Source organism: Adiantum capillus-veneris, chromosome 12 (genome assembly GCF_014529385.1).
Source record: "Adiantum capillus-veneris isolate H3 chromosome 12, ASM1452938v2, whole genome shotgun sequence".
Taxonomy (NCBI): domain Eukaryota; kingdom Viridiplantae; phylum Streptophyta; class Polypodiopsida; order Polypodiales; family Pteridaceae; genus Adiantum; species Adiantum capillus-veneris.
In genome coordinates, this window is record NC_140942.1 from 19,319,762 (window position 1) to 19,339,836 (window position 20,075).

At 40.4% G+C, this 20,075-nt stretch overlaps 3 protein-coding genes across 3 annotated transcripts; all 3 read right to left on the minus strand.

The window, feature by feature from the left end:
* Positions 1-444: 444 nt before the first annotated feature.
* On the minus strand, positions 445-12,041 carry LOC147445411 (uncharacterized). The gene is made up of 3 exons (XM_086524584.1): positions 11,928-12,041; positions 887-972; positions 445-747 (listed from the first exon to the last, which is right to left on the minus strand). Exons 1-3 carry the CDS (start codon positions 11,932-11,934, stop codon positions 445-447), a joined length of 396 nt encoding a protein of 131 aa, XP_086380710.1. The 5' UTR covers positions 11,935-12,041.
* Positions 10,588-12,660, minus strand: LOC147445412 (uncharacterized). Its single transcript, XM_086524919.1, has 2 exons — positions 12,134-12,660; positions 10,588-12,055 (listed from the first exon to the last, which is right to left on the minus strand). The coding sequence occupies exons 1-2, from the start codon at positions 12,658-12,660 to the stop codon at positions 11,953-11,955; spliced, it is 630 nt and encodes a 209-aa protein (XP_086381045.1). The 3' UTR covers positions 10,588-11,952.
* Positions 12,661-12,816: 156 nt separating this feature from the next.
* On the minus strand, positions 12,817-15,356 carry LOC147445413 (uncharacterized). Its single transcript, XM_086524918.1, has one exon. It carries the CDS (start codon positions 15,193-15,195, stop codon positions 12,817-12,819), a length of 2,379 nt encoding a protein of 792 aa, XP_086381044.1. The 5' UTR covers positions 15,196-15,356.
* Positions 15,357-20,075: the final 4,719 nt, after the last annotated feature.

The window sequence follows — 20,075 nt, forward strand, 5'->3', positions numbered from 1 at the left end:
ATTGATTCTAGAAAGAAAGAGAAATTGTGCTAAGAGAGTGTCACCCTATTAACATGAGCCTCCTTATTTCATGGCATACAACCTTCTATTCTTGTAACTTGTGTAGCTAGAAATGCTTGTTCAACTATATGTTGCTTAATAGCCTTATTTTTCATAGATTGGGCCTCTTGCAACCATACAAAGACAAGGCCATCAACCTTCAATTCATCATGGGTGCTGAGACTAACCAACATGCCTCTTTGGTGTTGTGTTGCTTGCATGAGCTCCAAAGTGCTTACCCAATACACATGCTATTTATGTTTGAAATGCATGATATAAACCTTCCTGATGAAGGAGTTGAGACTCAATGCATAATTGATTGTAGGAACAAAGAGAAATTGTGCAAAGAGAATGCCACCCTATTAACATGAGCCTCCTTGTTATATCGTGGCATACAATCTTCTATCATATACTCTTTATGACCATGTGCATCCAATATTTGAGTTTGGCTTTGTTACCATGCAAACACAATGAGGCAAGACCCATGATCAATCTTGATGATAAAAAATCAGCATCACTGAGATATGTACAACATATCATTTTCCATATGCACAATCTACTCAAATTCAATAGTGAGCTTTGCACTGCAACATGTTGGCTTGAAATATAACACTGATAAATACACATTCCAATATATAGATCTCTACTTAATACCTCATACCTCCCTTTGCATGCTTGTGCAATTTCTCGAAATGATTCTTGTTCCCTCTGCTTTGAGAAAACACTTGATTTTAGTGTCTAAAATAGCAAATACAAAACAAAACCGGTACTAAGGTGAAATTTTTTTGCATGCGACATACACTACCCAATCACAATCAAGAATATTTCGGAACGTGAAAGAACTAACTATGAACTTTATCGATCCCATGAAGAGAAATCTAGTTCTTCTATCTTTGCCTTTGCTAATGGTATCATTGCTTGTGGTTGCACTACCTAAGACACAAAAAAAAACCTTTGTTAACAAGCCTCTCTTAGGCACATGGCACAATCCACATTAACCTTCCCATCGTTGGGCAACTAATGAAAATACAATGATGATCACATTGTCTAACATGTTGGAATTGCCAAAGATAGAGGTGAGTAGCAATTGCTTAGTCATTTAAGGTCCTGTCATCTTACATGAATATTACAAAAGTCTAAACAAACATAAAGTAACCCTTAAACATCCTTACATGTAGCCATCCCCAACTATGTAGCAAGGGTTCTACTAAAAAAAGTGAGCAAAAGACTAACCACTAACCTCGTGCAATCACATAGCCACATGTCTAGACATCATGAATGACAAGTGGATTGGCTAAAAACGATTATACATGAAGCTTGTATCAAATATTGAGCATGCATTTACGAATTTATTTGCAAACTACTACTTTGCGGACACTACATTGGAAGGCAACGTTGTTAGACCCCTCAACTTTTTAAAGCAAAAGTGACACTTTTAGAGAGAGAGAGAGAGAGAGAGAGAGAGAGAGAGAGAGAGAGTGGCTTCATTTATAGAGCAAGCAAAACACTTCTAATGTTTCTCGCATTGTAACATTTAATGGTCTAGTAACTTGTGTGTAGCGGAGAATAACATAGACATAGTGAGCATTTCATTAGATTAGATTCCAAATGAGCATAGCAAGAGTGCTTGGATGGAGAGAGCAACAAAATCATAACACCTAGTTTGATAGGCATGAACAATACTTCAAAAAGAGAGAGAAATTGAGCTATTGACAACAGTTGAGGACTAAATTTACATGGAGCCGGTCCCCCCTCCAAAAGGCTTTGTATCATAAGTTTCCACCATCAAGGGAGACATTTTACAATACAATAGTTTGTGTTCCTTCAATAACTTGCTGGTGCAATAAAGATGGACGCTTCAAGAACCAAGCTCACACTTATAGAACACAACATCAATTCCCTCACGGTCTCAGACCCAAGACCTCACACAGCTTCGAAGATGGTGAGAGCTAGCGGGGTATTAGAGTAGATCGATAGGAAGGAGTATTTCCTACAAAAACGAAATATGTCTCCTCACATAATCACTCATAATAGCTTAGCATGGCTTAGTAATTAATATGGTAGAGAAGATGAGCTGCATTGGAGCTTGGCTCTTAGTTGGATTTGCACACAAGCCAAGAGTTGTTGGTGTAGGCCTCCCTTCTCACAAACTTGGAGTAGGTGATGAGCTTTCCATTAAAGCTTGAGAAGGACATAGTCTTCTTTACTCCACACATGAGTTTGTGTGATTGTGTGTGTGATAATGCCTTGCCAAAATCAGCCCCCTCTCTCTCTTGGTCGACCCCTCTTGCTTTTTACTAATGCTGGCATCCTATTGGACCCTGCAAAGCTTAGCCAATGATAATTAAGAAGCATAAGTGATAGCGTTGTGACATGTGTCCCCATTTCCCCTTTTGTGAGAGCTTTAGGTATTTAAATAATGGAATTAAACTCTCATTGGACCCCTTAGTCTTCTGGCTAATAGGAATCAAGCAAGCCATTAGGTTGCTGGATGCTCATTAGACCCCTTGGGAGACTGTCCAATAGTCTTCTAGAGAGCTTAATCTCTTATTGGTACTTTTATCAAGTGTTTTTTAAATGAATTAAACTACATTTACTCTAGTCTAATTCTCATTGTCCACCTCTATGGCCGTCCAATAGGATTTGAATGCACCTTTAGGGCAATTGGACTAGGGAGTTGACACATAACATGTGTTCACTATGTCCTTTGTGTAAAGGGAGCTTGCTAGAGTGTGTGTGTGTGTGTGTGTGTGTGTGTGTGTTTATCTCTCATCCCCTACTAATAGGGCTCGCCCCCTCAAGAATAGGGATGTGGGAAGACTTTTGAGTTTTCGCACAAGCATCTAATATTTCCTAGCTTTTATGGATCCATTTGTATGCCATCTTGAGAGATAATGTAACCTAAATACTAAATCTCTTGTAAGAAAAACTCACTTTTCTTTCGATTAATATAGAGTTTATTATCTCATAAGACTTCAAATATTACCTGGAGGTGTTGCTTATGTTCGTCTAGTGAATTAGAGTGGATGATTATATCATCAAAGAACACTCCAGTAAAGGTTCAGTGAGGCCTGAATAGCTTCTCCATCAAGCGGTTAAATGTGACTGGTGCATTGGTCAAGCCAAAAGGCATGACAATGTATTCGTAAAGACCAAACGTACTGCGAAATGCGGTCTTTACAATGTTTTAATCAACTATCCTTATTTAATGGTAGCCAATTTTGAGGTCAATCTTACTCAACTAGGTCGACTCTTGTAGCTTATCAAATAGGTCTTCTATGCGTGGAACGGGAAACCTATTCTTGATAGTGATCCTATTTAGTGCTCTATAGTCGACACACATATGATATCTGCCATCTTTCTTTTGCACTAATAACACGGGTGAACAAAACGGAGATGAGTTAGGCCTAACCATGCCCTGCTCAACTAACTCATGTACTTGCCACATAATCTCCTCTTGTTGAGCTTGAGAAACTCTATAAGGAGGTTTATTAGGCGGTGAACTTCCTGGAAGAAGTTCAATTGCATGGTCATCATTGCATCATTTAGGAGGTAGTTCACAAGGGATGTCGTGAATAAAAACATCTTGAAATCCCTTGAGAAAATTGGATAACTCTAACTCCTTGAGATTGTTTATATTTTCTTTTGCTAAAGCATTAGGTTCATTTTGAGAATCTTTAACAAAAATCATATACACGAAAATAGATCTCTTTATTGACTTATTGAAAGCTTGCGTATGTACAATGGGTATGGTGTTACCCAACTCCTTAGCAGCTATGTACATATCTTTGTCCCTGAACCTAAACTAGATTTGCTTTTCAGGGAATTTAACATTGACAGCCATGCAATCAAACCATGGTGCCCCTAGGATTATGTCCTCGTGCTTGAGAGGAGAGATAATTAAGTCCTCCTTGTCCACATAGCTTTGGACATGGAACCTCAATTTCCCAATTAAGGGAGTGACTGAGACTTCTTGCCCCTTAAAAGCACCATCGACGGGTAGCACATCTCCCATCTCAAAGGCTTGGATGCCTGTAGATATGAAATTGTGAGCAGAACCAGGGTCAAAGAGAATAAAAATATCATGTTCTCTTACCTTTCCCCAAGTATGGCATAGAGGAGATCCTTTGTAGTGAGCATTCTCTTCTTGGATTTCAACCAAGGTAGCTCTAGGGGGCTCATTTCGTGTATTCTTGTGGGGGCAAGCACGATAGGCATGCCCTTGCTCCCCGCATTTGAAATAGCAGTTATCTTTACGATAACGGTCAAGCTCTTCGGGAGAGATTTTATTTTTGCCTTTATAAACTCCCTTCTCCTTAACTTTGTTGTTGTTGGCGCTTCGTTTATGAGACTTTTGGACAATGTTCTTCTCCTTAGGCTCGTTATTACGGTCCTTGTTCTTCGTGGGCTTAAGATTTCTCTTAGCCCCTTGTTGAAAATTGATTTGTGAAGCCACCATGGTATGATGTATGACCGCAGATATGGTGTGTGGCCTCTGAGAGTTGACATACTCCGCCATAACTTCAATCAGACCCAAATAAAATTGTTAGTTTTGCTCTCGAAAATCCATCTTTTTGAAGACAATGACTTTGAGATGTAAGTTCCAAAACTTCTCTACATATTTGTGAATAGATTCGTAGGGAGAGAGCTTCAAGCTTCGCCATTCGGTGAGTACTTTGTCTTTGGCATCGATAGCCAAAAACTGCTTCATGATGGAAGTTCTTAAGGCTTTCCACGTTCGTGGAGCTTCACCGTTTGCCCGTAGACTAGACCACCATTGCCTGGTGGACTTTTGAAAATGCATAGCTACATGGTGTAGCTTAGAGGACTCCGTGAAGCCCTCATCTCCAAATGCCGCATTTGTTCGTAGCACCAAAGGTGTCATCGTAGGTAAGGAAAGAAACGTTCTTTCCTCCCTCTTTGAACTTTTTGAGCTTAGAAGACCACTTCCACACGACATAGGATTCCCTACGGCCTCTTCTTTTTGGTGGTTCGAAAGTTTTTCACCATCACTTTCTTCAAAAGAGAAGAATTTGAGGAGGATGGAGAAGAGGGTGACCTCTTTCTCACCTTTTTCTTTTCTTGTTGCCCCTTGTCTTCACCATCACTTTCTTCATATGAGGAAGAGGATGAAGAAGAGGGTAACCTCTCGCCTTTTTCTTTCTCGATCCTTCGGTAGGGGCTCTACCATTGAAACTTGAGTTCTCCTTTAGGAAGGAGATGCATCGTCAAGTAGTAGATTTTTGAGCCCTTCGTACGTATCCTCTTTTTCTTCCCTTATCAAAGAGAGGCCTCTTTTGAAAGTGTCACAAGGAGGCTTCCTTGATACTCTCTCTTCTTGGTGGGGAGTTTGGAGAACCTGTGCCCGTGGCTCGAATATCATTAATTGCAAGGAATAGAAGAGAGAGTCTTTCAACACCAAAACAATACCGGCTCCTATCAAGCTTCCAATTGCTCAATAGTGATTATGGCGTAGGCAAGCCCGCAAGACTCCACTATTAAGACCATAGCTCTTGATGGTGATAACTCTTTATCTGCACGAAGCACGCGCATTGCAAGGCTGAAAAATCTCTATTCTACTTACTCAATTGTAATAAATAATACCAACCATTTATAGTTAGCTTGAGCACCTCTGTTCTTGAGCAAGAAAAGAGAAACCTTGTGCTCTGATACCAATGTAACAATCAATGGTCTAGTAACTTGTGTGTAGCGAAAAATGAGCATTTCATTAGAATAGATTCCTAATGAGCATAGCAAGAGTGCTTGGATGGAGAGAGCAACAAAATCATAACATCTAGTTAGATAGGCATGAACAATACTTCAAAAAGAGAGATAAATTAAGCTATTGACAGTAGTTGAGAACCGGATTTACATGGAGCCAGTCCCGCCTCCAAAATGCTTTGTTATTATAGGTTTTCCCCATCAAGGAAGATATTTTACAATACAATACTTTGTGTTCCTTCAATACATTGCTAGTGCAATGAAGATGGAAGATTTAAGCACCAAACTCACACTTATAAAAACACATCATCAATTCCCTCACAGTCTCAGATCCAAGACCTCACACACCTCTGAAGATGGTGAGAGCTAGCGAGGTATGAGAGTAGATCGAGAGGAAAAAAGAGTATTCTTACAAGAAAGAAATATTTCTCCTCACATAATCACTCATAATAGTTTAGCATAGCTTAGTAATTAGTATGGTAGAGAAGATGGAGCTTGACTCTTGGTCGGATTTGCATCACAAATCCAAGAGTTGTTAGTGTAGGCCTCTTTTCTCACAAGCTTGGAGTAGATGATGAGTTTTCCATTAAAGCTTGAGAAGGAGAGTCTTCTTTACTCAAAAGGACATAGTCTTCTTTACTTCACACATGAGTTTTCGTGTGTATGTATGTGTGTGGTGTGTGTGTGATAATGCCTTGCCAAAATCAACCGCCTCTTGCTTTTTACTCATGCTGGCATCTTATTGGGCCCTGCAAAGCTTAGTCAATGATAATTAAATGATTAGTTTAACATGAGAAAATCATTTAGGAGAATTTGATATTAGTTATTATGACGCGCATAAAAAATTATTGAAAGCTTAATCTCAAAACAAACAAAAATATATAATTTCATTAAAATACCACTTTATAGCTTTTTAAAATAAATATATAAACTTATATATACCCATTCTCAACTCATCACTTTTTGAACAAATAAAATAAAGTTCAAAATCTAAAAGAAAATCCCTTTGACAAGACAAAAACTATTTATAGTAAACTTTTTGGTGTCTTGATTGCGAGCGAGAGTGTGTGTGTGTGTGTGTGTGTGTGTGTGAGAGAGAGAGAGAGAGAGAGAGAGAGAGAGAGAGATCTCAAGTTCTATCACTCGTAAATAAAGTCATTATGCAATCATTGTACCATATGGAAGCTACATGACATAAAGTTACTATTCTTTTGTTGTATTAAATATAATACTTCGACACAAAAGAACACCATGCTCAGAAGATATTTAACTTCAAACAAAAGAAAAGTAATTGCACAAAAACACTTCCGGATTTGAATAATTTTTGTACGACTTAGATTAAATGAGACCTTATTTCAATTATCCTATACATCCAAGACAAGAAGCGAGTCTATGAATGAACTAGATCTTTATTTTTGAAGTCAGAATGCAACTAAAATTAACCTCTTCAAGCAAAGATAAGATATAAATAAGCCAAAAGATTTTGTTTATTATTGATACATATTGCAAGTGTCAAGAACTCATCAATTTAGTAGCTAGAAACCTTGACCATATGGGGTAGTGTTCGGGAAAAATCATTTTTCCAAACATACAAAATTCCTTCCCTTGAATTTGCCAAGAGGAAATTTTTAAAAATTAGGTTGTTTTTTTTGGATTTTTACACTATTTTTCTCTCTTTTGGGGTGGAATTTCTCCTTTTCCCCTCGTCCTCAACCAACATTTTTGAAATTGAAAACAACATGATATTAAGCTGAGACACATTTTTCCCAAACACTGATATGGGGTGGTGCTCTCTGATATGGGGTGGGATAGATCTTTGAGGTCTCTTGGGATAGTTTCCCACGACGTTAAAAATTATCTTCTTCTTCTCTCTCTCTCTCTCTCTCTCTCTCTCTCTCTACACGTGTGTTGGGGCCCTACTTAGTCCTACCATGTCAATTCGTTGCCTTTTTTGTTTCCTCTTCAAATACAAAATTCACCTTTTGTAGCGAGCTTCATTCACTCCCACTTCCACTCATGCTCATGCTCATACACTCTATGAGTCATGGACCCAAAAAGGAAGGTGTTTCTTTACTATAGATAAAAGCGTGTAGATTATTAAAATGTTTTAAGTCATGTGCCGGAAAGGCATGGCATGTCAAACTTAAATTTTTTTAGATTAGCTACTATTCTATTTATCTAACATTTAAAAGAGTATGGTGATAAAAGCTAGGTGTGTTTTTTCTTATTAAAAGAATGTGGTGGTTTAGAGAGGGTTCTAGTATAGTTTTCTAAGTTCAACTTCTGCCTTTTAAAAGAAAAGGAAAAAAAAAGCTTATGATTTCCATCAAAATGCCATCACCCCTTTGATGAGCATAGTAATAATTGTTTTTTGTTTAGAGAGGTTTGGTAACCAACGAATGTAATCGTTGGATTTTCTACTAGATATTAAGAAGAAATAAGAGAGTTTACCACTTTCTACGTAAAAAAGACATCTTTTCCTTGAAAACTTTATTTAATCAACATAAAATGATCATGAGTTTTCAAACAAACCGGTTCTTTAGAAAAACTAGAATTGGCGAGCTTTCACTTCCTTTCCAAGATAAGAACAAGTGAGGTTTGGGAGTCATCCTTAGTCAATGCTTAGGTCCAGAAAGGGATTCATCAAGAAGTTACTTTTCAAAAAAAACATAAACCAAATCAATCAACTTGCTCCCACACTCTCAGTGCAATATCAACTAAAAGCAAGAGACTTAATTTCTTTGTGCTCATTTTAATCAAGGAAGAGAGCAGCAATTGCCCAAGAACCACCTATGAAATCCAACATTGTTTAAGACCTTGAGGCAAGAGAGATGAAAAAGACGTAATAGCCAAGTATATGAGTTGGTGACGTATGCAATCCAAAGCTTATATTAAAATAATATTCCTAGGGTAAATGCAAAAAAAAAAAAGCATTTCCACACAAAGCCAGTAGAGCAATCCCCCTTTTTTATCTTGGTGGAAAAATCGATAGGCCAACTTCAAGGCCGAAGTACTCAGAATAGAGATCATTTAATTAGGCCATTTTGATAAGCCTATTATCACTAAATACATCACATTACTATCGAGCATACGCTCTTTTCTTTATCAAATTCCATAGCCAATTGATGGTAGCAATGTGGTGCAATTAGTGATTGATCAATTTCAATTTAGGAGCCCTAGATTATGCATTTTGCATCAATTCTGTGTGTTTTTCTTGGGTCATCTTGCAGTGGCAATAAAGTTTAATGATTTATTAGTAGTGTGTGCAAACGACTAAGCGAAGGCTTTGAATAAAGCCCTGAACAAGGTTGCATCCGTACAACGTACGGATATGATCCGTACAGTACAGTCGTAGACTATGGATCCGTACATATGGATAGCGTTCCGTACGGATGACATATGTCTTTTAAAAAGAAATTAAATTATGCATTGTGTGGTTTGCAGTACTTATTAGAGTCGGGAGACCAATGACATCACACATCTAAACACCATTTGGTTGTAGACATTGATCAACTTTGTGTTTTCATTGTTCGGTGTCGTGGACTCTAGTCTTTATTTAAAGCCTTGGTGAATGCATAAGTAAATGCATGAAGTACTCTCAGTTTTTTTTTGCGAGCCGACGCCCTTCCAAGCGGGTATGGCATTTCCTAGGGGAAAACTATCGGGTTACAAGGGCAGTTTAGTGAGGTGAGCGATAAGTTACCTGGAGGAGGTAACTCCGAAGGGAAGACCAAAGCAAGTCCCGTAGTACTTGGGCCTCTGAACAGAGGTACTTGGTTGCCGTCACGCCCATAACTAGTCAGCAAGATGGGTCTCTCAAGGGCACTGCTCTAAGAGTATAGATAATTATGGCCTCACGTAGTGCAGAGGAAACTAGTGACAAAAGCGTCTGCCCTAGGAGCCTTGGTGCATAGTCCTGGTCGTTTTTCTTGTGCACTTTTTGGGTGTATGAGGGGAACGGCCGGGAGTGCCCAACCCGACTCCTAAAACAAAACAAAACAAAAAACTCTCAGTTTTAGGCTTTGTGAAAAAAAGGATGAATTTTTAGGTACTTAAAAACTCAATCCATTCCATACAACGTACCTTACGTACCGAATTTGTACGGAACACTGCGTACCTAGCTACCTTGGCATTGAAACACTTCATTTGGAGCTCATTCACACAGTCAATTAGAAACCCCAAGTGTTTTAATTAGGGCCTTGATCATTGTGTGTGACCAATATATATTTAGGGGTGTGTGTTGGGGATAGGGGGAAGATAAGTGTGTGTGGCTATACGGACAAAAGGAAATGGGTCCTCTGAAAAGACAATTTTTTTTTTTTCTCCGGACTAAAGTTGAGTTGATTACCTTGACTCACCTACCCCACCTATCGGCATGTGTAATCATAGCTAGCAAGCAACAACGTACTTACTATTGATCGATTAGCCCCAAGACACCCATGTACCTTGACGCCATCTCCAGCTCTCACCTACGCCGTCTTCAACCCTCGCCTTGGTCGTGCTAGGCGTTACCTACACGAGCGCCAGCAAGTGCGAATACAATTCTTTTTTATCCTTGATACGTAAAGTGCATCAACAAGTGCGAAAGAAATTCCATTCACAACAATTCGCACAATCTTTCCAACTCCCTTGACCGGATAAGAGACGTTGACACAAGTGACTGTATTTCCATGAGGGACAGACTCGAAAGAGGTAAACAAGTCATATGTGAAATAATGTGCTTTGTAGCACCACTATCAAAGTACCACACATGTAAATCTACAGCAACTGACATAAATCCTTCATGGACAGAAGGATCATAAGTACACTATGCTTGAATACCCACTCTGCATATATCAACATCACAACCTCCTTTCCTAGAAGATTCCACAACTGCACTTGTTAGTGAAACCTACCTCTTTCTTCTTTGCCTCTTTTGCCTTAAACTTGGGACATTGCTTTATCAAGTGATCATTAGCCTTGCAATAATGACAACTCATCTTCTTCTTGCCCTTTTCACCAGAATTCCAAGACAAAGTGTTGCCAACAAAAGCATTAGGAACAAGTGATTTACCTCTCATTGAAGAACCATGAGAAGTGGCTACATTACTTGAGAGCAGGAACGAGGAGAGACTCGGAATGGGCCGCCTTGTGGGCTTCCTCCTTCTCCATCCAATCATCCTTCTCGGTGATGGCATCACTCGTGAGATGCATGAGAGCCAAGACAACTTTGTTATTATCATATTTTTTAACGATCGCAAAATAGGATATAAATTGATGCAACCAAGAATAAATGACAATAGCATTCATCTTACCGTCATACCCGGGAATGGGTTCATTGGTCATTCGTGTTCCATTGGCCGCCTCTGCGATGGTCTTGGCAAGCCTCTCATAATTCAGCTCCAAAGAAGAGGTATTGGAACGGACCACCAAAGTTGTGATGAGATCATGCATGGCTTTCATTTCTTGCCTACGAGCGTCGACATCTAACTTGGCTTTGGCCACCAATCGACGTTCCTTTTGCTCCACTGCTTTTGCACGCTCTACTCGATGTGCTGACACACAGTGATGATGTGGCATGATCACTAGCACATGAAAACTGACTTTTAAAAGTTGTTCCAACTTATGGCCACCTTCCGACCAGGCCCTAGGGACACTAGAACCATGTAAAAAAAGAAAAAGAGATCGCATGAAAGTGCTGACGTGGCAATTGTACAGACGCCCTGCGTTTTCGATGACTGATGACCGTAGGGTAGGCTGCATATGCAACAGCTACGGACAATACAATGTTAGAAACACTTGCATGAAAGCTACTAGAGCAATGGAACTCTTCCCCTTCCTTACTTGCATCAAAGCTATTCTAGCAATCAAACACTTTTCGCGATGCTTAAACTGAAACAAACATGCAGAATGCTTGAGTCCCTCTCATCGGTACTTTTCCTCTTGTACATCAGTTTGTATTCTCTTTTGCAAAGCAAAAGCCGAAGATGCACCCACCCACACCCATAAAAGTTCTGCTCAACCTCAAGTAGAACTCAAGCCGTAGCGCCTAATTTCCCCCAGTGAGCTAAATCCTATTGGTTCGCATTCATGACTATGTAACTTCTTTTAATTTACAGTAACATTTGGAAGCAGAAAAAGGTACAAAAATTCGACAGGCTTAAAAAGAGCCCTATCAGGTAGCTTACCTATCATACACTGGCAGCTGCTCGATTAAAAGCTTTTTTTGTGAAAAGCTAAACCGAGCATAATAGACTGGCTGGAAAGAAATCTGCATTTCTTGAAAAGATCATCTGGTCCACATACTAGCATGTTCCTGCGCACATGAAAAGTTGAGAAAGGGTCAGAGGGTCGACGAGACATCTGAGGCAATCAATCATCTTTGCCTACTCACCTGCAAAAATTGAGGTGGATGTCAGTGACACAAATGAGCCTTAGCGCATGGCATTGCAGCTCATGTACAGCATATAAAGTCTTGCCAACAGCTATTTTCATACTTATAGTACATGTCGGTATCAAAATGTCATTGACAAAAAAACAAATCCTAAAAAAAAGAAATCCGTGGACCACGCCGCTATCGACCATAGTCCCCCACTGCTGCACACGCCACACACATCTGCATGTCTGTGCGCACAAAATTGTCTCGACATGCATGCACATTCTAAAGTCAGATATGACTTCTACCTCCTCCATACGTACCATCCATATGCTTCCTTTGTGATATATTAAGGGTGCCTCAGCGTAGCATTGCAAGAGCCACATAAGCCACACACGCGCATGTAGAAATTTAGTGCACCTTCTAGGACCAACTGCATCAACATGTAGTCGGATGGCCCTTGCTTTGGAATGCTGACTGACAAGCACATTGAAGGTATACCGATGTAGTATAGATTTCTCATCAAAATTTGCCAAATCAATCATATCAGCATCACACCAATAGGAGGTGCTTGGTGCCTCTCAGTAAATAATCAAAAATTTACTTGCTCACATGTGGCCCGCATTGGCACTGCAGGTCATTGGGGCTTACAAATCACTGGTCATCACTGAGGAGGAGGGGGGGGGGAACTAATTTCAATATCAAGCCTCATCACTGTCTGTTTCTACATCTCTCTCTATCAATCTCCGCAACCTCTGGGAGGACTTTGCATTAAACGCTCTTGACAAGGAATCCTTATAGACTTGCTGAGCTTCGTCAAATTTTCCACATCTGCGAAGTCCCCCAATCAAAGTGCTGTAAGTCACAAGGCTTGGTTTCACTCCCTTGCTCTTCAATTCCCCAAATGTTGAAAGAGCTAAATCCCACCTGTCAATTATCAGATAACCATCAATCAGTTGTGTGTATGTGACCAAATCAGGATTGCATCTCTCATTCCTCATTTTTTCCATTAGTTCTACAGCCTTATCAACAAAACCTCCTTTGCATAACCCTTTGACCACTGTGTTATATGTCACTAAGTTTGGACTGCAACCAGAATTCACCATGGTTGAGAAAGCCGAAAGAGCCTCATCCATCCTGCCCACTGTAAAGAGGCCATCTATAATTGTACTATATGTGTGATTGTTCGGATTGCAACCCCTGGCCTGCATCTCATTAAGAAGATCCAAGGCCTCGTCTAACCGGCCCTTCTTGCATAGCCAATTCATTACAGTTGAGTATGTCAGAACGTTGAGGTTGTTAACCTTTCCCAGCATATCCTTAATAGCAGAAAGAGCTGCCTCTACACGACCAGCTTTGAAAAGACCATCAACTAAGACACTATAAGTTATACTGTTGGGAACGCACCCTTCTGACACCAATTCATCCATGAACATTAAAGCTTCATCTGTTCTTCCCACCTTACAAAGCCCATTGATTAAAGTGTTAAATGTCACAACTGTTGGCTTAAAGCCTCTCTCTTTCATTTTGTGATAAGTGGACACCGCCGCGTCTGTTCGACCCAACTTGAACAGAAGATCAAGAACTTTGTTGTGCATCTTGATCTCAGGATCAAAACCGTTTCTGATCACATCATCCAGAATATCCAGAGCAGAAACTATCTTGCCAACTTTTACCAAGCCATTAACTAGTGTGCTATAGGTAATTTCATTTGGACTACATCCTCGGCTTCTCATGTCAGATAACACAGAAGCAGCTTTCTCTGACCTTCCAGCTTTAAAAACACCATCAATTAGTGCATTGTAGGTCCTAGTTTCAGGCCTACACCCATTAGCTGCCAACTCATCAAGAAGTTTAAAACCCTCATCTACTTTGGTTTCCCGGCATAACCAGTTGATAAGAATGTTGTATGTCACAACATCTGGAACAAACCCCTTTTCCTTCATAGCTTTGAATAACAAGATGGCCGATGTAGCTTTGCCCTTCTTCAAAAGCGCATGTATCAATGAGTTGTAAACTTTTGCACCAGGATCAAAGCCAGCCTTGATCATGGCCTTCAAAAGATCAACCCCCTTCTCTGGCTTTCCAAGTCTGCAAAATCCATAAATCAACATCCTGTATGTAATTATATTGGGTGTGCAGCCAACTTGTAGCATTTCCCGAAGAATAGCCAATGCCTCTTCTTCATGTCCCTCCTTCAGATAGCCATCGATAAAGGAATGATAGATATAGCGGTTCGGGACACACTCTTTTTTGTACATGTTTTCCATTAGGCTTCTTGCCTTGCCCAATTCTCTAGCCCTGCAGAGTGAGGCAATTAGGGTGGCATATATCCACATATCCGGGAAAAACCCACTTTCCGACATCTGTGAAAATGCAGAAACAGCATCACTCAATCTGTTTGCATCCACTAACACTGAGATGTACTCCTTATAAGTAGCCATTGTGGGATGACAGTCATAGCCTTTCATTGCCTCAAAGGCTTGCATTGCTTCACCCACAAGGTTTGCAGCTCCGTAGCCCTTGATAAGAACATTGAAAGGTGCATCAGAGATGTGTATGCCGTCCCGAACCATAATCTTAATGGTGTCCCATATGAGCTGAAACTCTTGCGCCAGACTGAGAACTTCAATTAGAGCATTGTATGTATGTTGATCATGGCGAAAAGGAGCATGATTTCGCATCCATTCAAAAACCTGGAGAGCCAATTTAGGGTCGGCAATTGAGCGTATGATGTCAGTAGCATTCCACGAGCGTAGCTCAGGACTTAACTCAATCAAGGCAGATAACAAGTGCTCACTCCACCGGCCATCTTCATGCAAGACAGCAATCACATTCTGTGCATTTTTGGACAATGGGAGAGCTGGGCGAACCACAGGATGATGCTGGTTTGTGAACGATGTTGCACTGACAGTAGCTTGTTGTAAGAGCGAGGCATGTCCTTGCTTTTTCGGAACTGAAGGACAGAAGCTACCATTTTTCTGTGTTGGTAAAGATGGAGGAGACAATCGGAAGGGTACCTGAATGCCTTGAAGACCCACTTCTGCTTGTAGATGCTGCGACAGGAGAAATAAGGGCATAATGTTTTGGGCTGGGTAGGGATGTCTGTGTGTGTTTCGAGCTCAGCTGCCCTGGTTGGGCAAGATAAATTCTGTTAAGGTACGACGGTCCGCTCTTTGGCTTTCCATAGCGAAGGGTTAAAGGGTAAAGCTCGCCACGGCCGAACACAAACTAAGACCCAAAACGACGGAAGTATCGTGTCACGAAGGTCAGTTTTGTGTGTGAAATTTGGACTTGATGCTAGTAGGTCCTCGGGAAAGAATGAATAAGGGAGGATTCAATAAGTAGTATGTCTCGTCGATTTCGAGATAGTGCAGCCGATTCTCCTGCGAAATCGAAAGGGGATTAAAGGTGGGTAGTTGGTGGGAACGAAGCAAAGTTCGGGCATGTGGTTGGCGCTCTCTCTCTCTCTCTCTCTCTCAATATGTGCAGAGGCGGTGTGGCCGGTGCCCTACCGACCTCACCCTCTCATATATATGGTCAATCTTCTCGCTCAAGCTCTTGCAGGGAGACAAAGGGAGGGAAGGGTGCTGGAAACGAGTGATGCATGCAAGCACTCTCTCTCTTTCTATCACCCAAGTGTGGTAGATTGGTTATGCCATTTCCCTCTTGAATAACAGGTCTTGAGTTCAACTCCTCGTCGGCTAGATCTTTACGGTCTCTTGGGATAGTTTCCTACGACGTTAAAACTCTCTTCTTCTTCTTCTTCTTCTTCTCTCTCTCTCTCTCTCTCTCTCTCTCTCTCTCGGGTGTGTGTGTGTGTGTGTGCGTGTGTGCGCGCGCTAATGAAAAGAGGAAAATGGTATAACCTTTCTATCACCCAAGTGTGGTAGATTGGTTATGCCATTTCCCTCTTGAATAACAAGTCTTGAGTTCAACTCCTCGTCTGCTAGATCTTTAAGGTCTCTTGGGATAGTTTCCTCCGACTTTACAACTGACGGGACAACGACTTGGGAAGGGGAATTCTCTGTGCTCTCTCTCTCTCTCTCTCTCTCTCTCTCTCAACCTAGCAAAGGCAATGCAAGAGCAACGGAGGAGGGTGTAGCCAGCAGCTAATGTGGAAGGGAGGGGGGGGGGGGGGGCGGGTATGCAGGTTGAATCCCTTCTACTAATGGGATTTCTTTTAAATAGAGCCAGTATAGTATGTAGAGTAGTATGTGTGTGTGTACGATTTTAGAAAAGTGCTTGAAAAGGCGAATGTGTAGAAGATGCTCCTAAAAAAACCTAAAGGAGACTCTAGTGGTGGTTGCAGCTGACTGGTAAGTGGAGGTGAGGTAAGAAGAGGGAGGTTGGCATGTGGTTCTCTCTCTCTCTCTCTCTCTCTCTCTCTCTCTCTCTCTCTCTCTCTCTCTCTCTCTCTCTCTCTCTCAAGCTCTATGAGACGGTGGGGGGTTAGAGGGTGAGACAGTGGGGGATTATGAGGGTTTATTGAAAGAAATTGAAAGCATGTGGTCGCACCCATGATGGAAAGAAAAGGATGCAAAGAAAAAGCCACCACATCTATTGGTTAAAAGTAAGAGAAATACTCTCCTTTGATGTTCCCCTAAAAAATAGCTTAACCGGGTTATTGACAAGCTTTTAGATCCACCACAACTTCCAAAATTAGTGAGATTCTTGAATCCCTATCCACCCACTATCCCTACTCCTCCTGGGTGCGACTCAGCCCTAAGTAAAACCTAAATTTATTAAAGGGGGGTGAGGAGATCCACAGTCGAGAAGTCCACATACGAAAGCTGAGGAGATCGTAATCGTTAGTGTCAAGTCAAAAACTAAACCCGAACACGAATGAAACCCCAAAAACCTGGGCAGTGCATGCTAACTCACAATATAACCTCATAAAAACGCTTGAGGTTACACAATGTGCGCGTGGGTGAGGTGGTTAGCCCATGCATCACAAAACCGGGGCGTGAGGTTGTGGGTTCTAATCCCATGTCACGGGGGGGTGCCAGAGTCTCCGTACCATCTTGATTTTTGCACCGTCTGGGTTTAGTTCGTCTCAAGATCCCGCCTATGAACCCCGATTGTTGATCTCCTCACCTCACCTCCCCTCATTAAATTCTCAGCGTCACTTAGTGTCTAGGGGGGCCATCAATTGGACCATCCGCCTCCTCGATGGATCCCCCTTAGGCCCTCTAAAGAAACTGTGCCTTTAGAGGGCCCTCTAACACTCATTGTCGTGCCCCATAGATTCACATCCTTGAAGATACACGAGGCTTGACTGGCACAACCGGCATAGATCCATTGCTTTTTCGTTGTGGGGTGCGTCAACCACCACCCCACCTCAGCCAAACATCCCCCCTAGAAGGGGGGCTAGCAGCCGATTTCATCGGCACACAGCGTTGCAACCCTTTAAAGGGTGTGTGGGGGAGGGCTCTTACCACCCCAAAATCATCCCTAGTTTATCGCCCTCGCATCGTACGGGTCTGAACTTAAAAATAGCAATAAAATCCAGAAACGTTCAAATGTCACATGGAGAACATCCAACAATTCAATTCAATGGTAAAAGAATCTTCGTTTTTCCTTATGTCTTATGTATGAGTGTTATATTAATTGACCTCATAAAAACATAAAGCATGTAAAATATTAGTGTCAGTTTAGGAATCGATCTATTCTTGTATAAATATATCAATAAAACAAATTACATAATAAGATGATGGTGCTATTAAATGAGAGAATCCATAATATCTTTATGATAGAAATGAATATTGAAAATGTCTAAATTTAATCCTTAATAATAATACATGCACTAGAGTAACAAACTGACATTTACATATCAAAACAAAAAGTTGGAAAAAAAAATCTTAGTTGTGAAAAAATTCATCCCTAATAATAATACATGCACTAAAGTAATAAGGTGACATTTGCATATCAAAACCAAAAGTTGAAAAAAAATAAGTGGTGAAAAAAATTCTTTCATTTAAGGACAATTTATAATTTTTTAGTGAGAATTTGTCTGTAAATGAAAAAAAAATTACAAGGAAAAAAATATGTTTTAAATCAAAAAGTAAACAAGAAAGTCATTAGATCCTTAAATGAAGAGACCCATTTATAAACTAAACAAATTTTATTTAAAAAGTCAAGTGAGCATTAAATAAAGAGACCAAATTACAATGATGAAAAGATACGCTTACATTATAAAAGAAAAATATAACCTTTATAAAACTTATAAACTTAACAAAAATTTAAAAAAGAAAAAAAACCAAGTGAGCATTAAATAAAGGGACCAAATTACAATGATGGAAAGACCCATTTACATTATAAATAAAAAATATAACTTTTATAAAACAAGGAAGTCAATTGAGCATTAAAAGAAGGGACCAAGTGACAATGATGGAAAGACCCATATACATTATAAAACAAGCTCATTTGACATGTGTTGCCAATCCGTGATTCTTAATCAATGGTCCAGAAAGTGCACCAATTCTCCACCCACTCTCCTATCGCTTTCTGAAGGCCAACAAGTGATGAAATATTGAGGCATGCCGTGTAGTCACATTAGGAAGAATGGGGTGAAGATATTGTCATAGCTCGATGGAATAGTAATTGGACGCGTGTGGTGCATGTCTATGTGTGTTGCATGTTACTTGTTGTACAAGAGAATTATCGTAAGTAATGTTACCATATATGTAGTGGTGATGTGTGTGAACACACTTATGACCATCGAGGCATGTTTTCCATCATTAGGAGGTTTTTTAGCCTATGCATTGTATATAGGACCATCATTCTAGGGCTATCTTTCTATATTGCACAGTGAGAAATACACTCTATGTTGTTGTGTGCCTTGAGCTTCTTCATCTCAAGTTGTGTGCACGTCCTCACAAACCTCATTCCAACAGTTGGTACTAGAGCATGCCACATCCTCCTAGTACTGTCGCCAACACCCCTTCGCTCACATTCTCAGATTTCTACGAGCTTTGACGAGAGTCAACAACTCGACTAATACCTTGGGTAGACTCGTAAAGCTTGGTGTTCTTAGATATTTTCATTCGGGCTCGTTTCTCCTTTCCACTACAAGCAGTAATGTGCACACAATTTTATCCTTTTGTGCATAATTTTAATCATTGCAATTTTCTGCATTACATGTCTCTTACAATCCTCTTTGGATAGTGTTATATAGCATGTGTTATTCCTACTTCATTTTTCCTCTTTTGGGGTAGCTTTCACATCGTACGCAGTCACTCGCCAACGCATATTTTTTCAAGATGTTTGTTGTCGAGAACAAATTGGATGGGGATAATTATCCAATGCAGGCTTACATGATCACACATGTTCTTGTTTCAAAGGGAGTTTAGAATGTTGTGGAGGGCATCAATGTACGTTTACCTTCTGTAGATATAGGCTCTATTGAGGATGTTGCAAGTTCAAGCAGATATGTTGCTGCTAGAGTTGTTTTCCGTATGACTAAAATTGCATCGCTGCGGAAAGAGCTGGAGTCAAAGATTATGCAAGAGGAAGATGGCATGGAATCTTTTCTTGTTTAACACCTCTCTCTCTCTCTCTCTCTCTCTCTCTCTCTCTCTCTCTCTCTCTCTCTCTCTGTGTGCCTCACTATCCTATCTTATTGCAGTTTTAGCCAGAACCACGATTAAATTTTCAATCCATGGGACGAAGCTGATGCGACTAGTGCATAGAGGCTACAAGAGGTTGTCAATCTCTCGGAAAACAACTAACAACTCGCATCTAATCCAATCTACACTCAAGTGACTGAAATCACTAAAAGCCAATCGCTCATCGACAAACAAATCACATCCGTTACAACATCAAATGACATCCAAACGTAACGAAACTTATAGGACAAGTTTATAACACCTCAGCACACATGCTTATGGTCTCAAACCCCACTTTAGGTCAAGTGCCAAAATTGCAATTATTAACAGCAGTGGATTTTTTACCTAGTCAT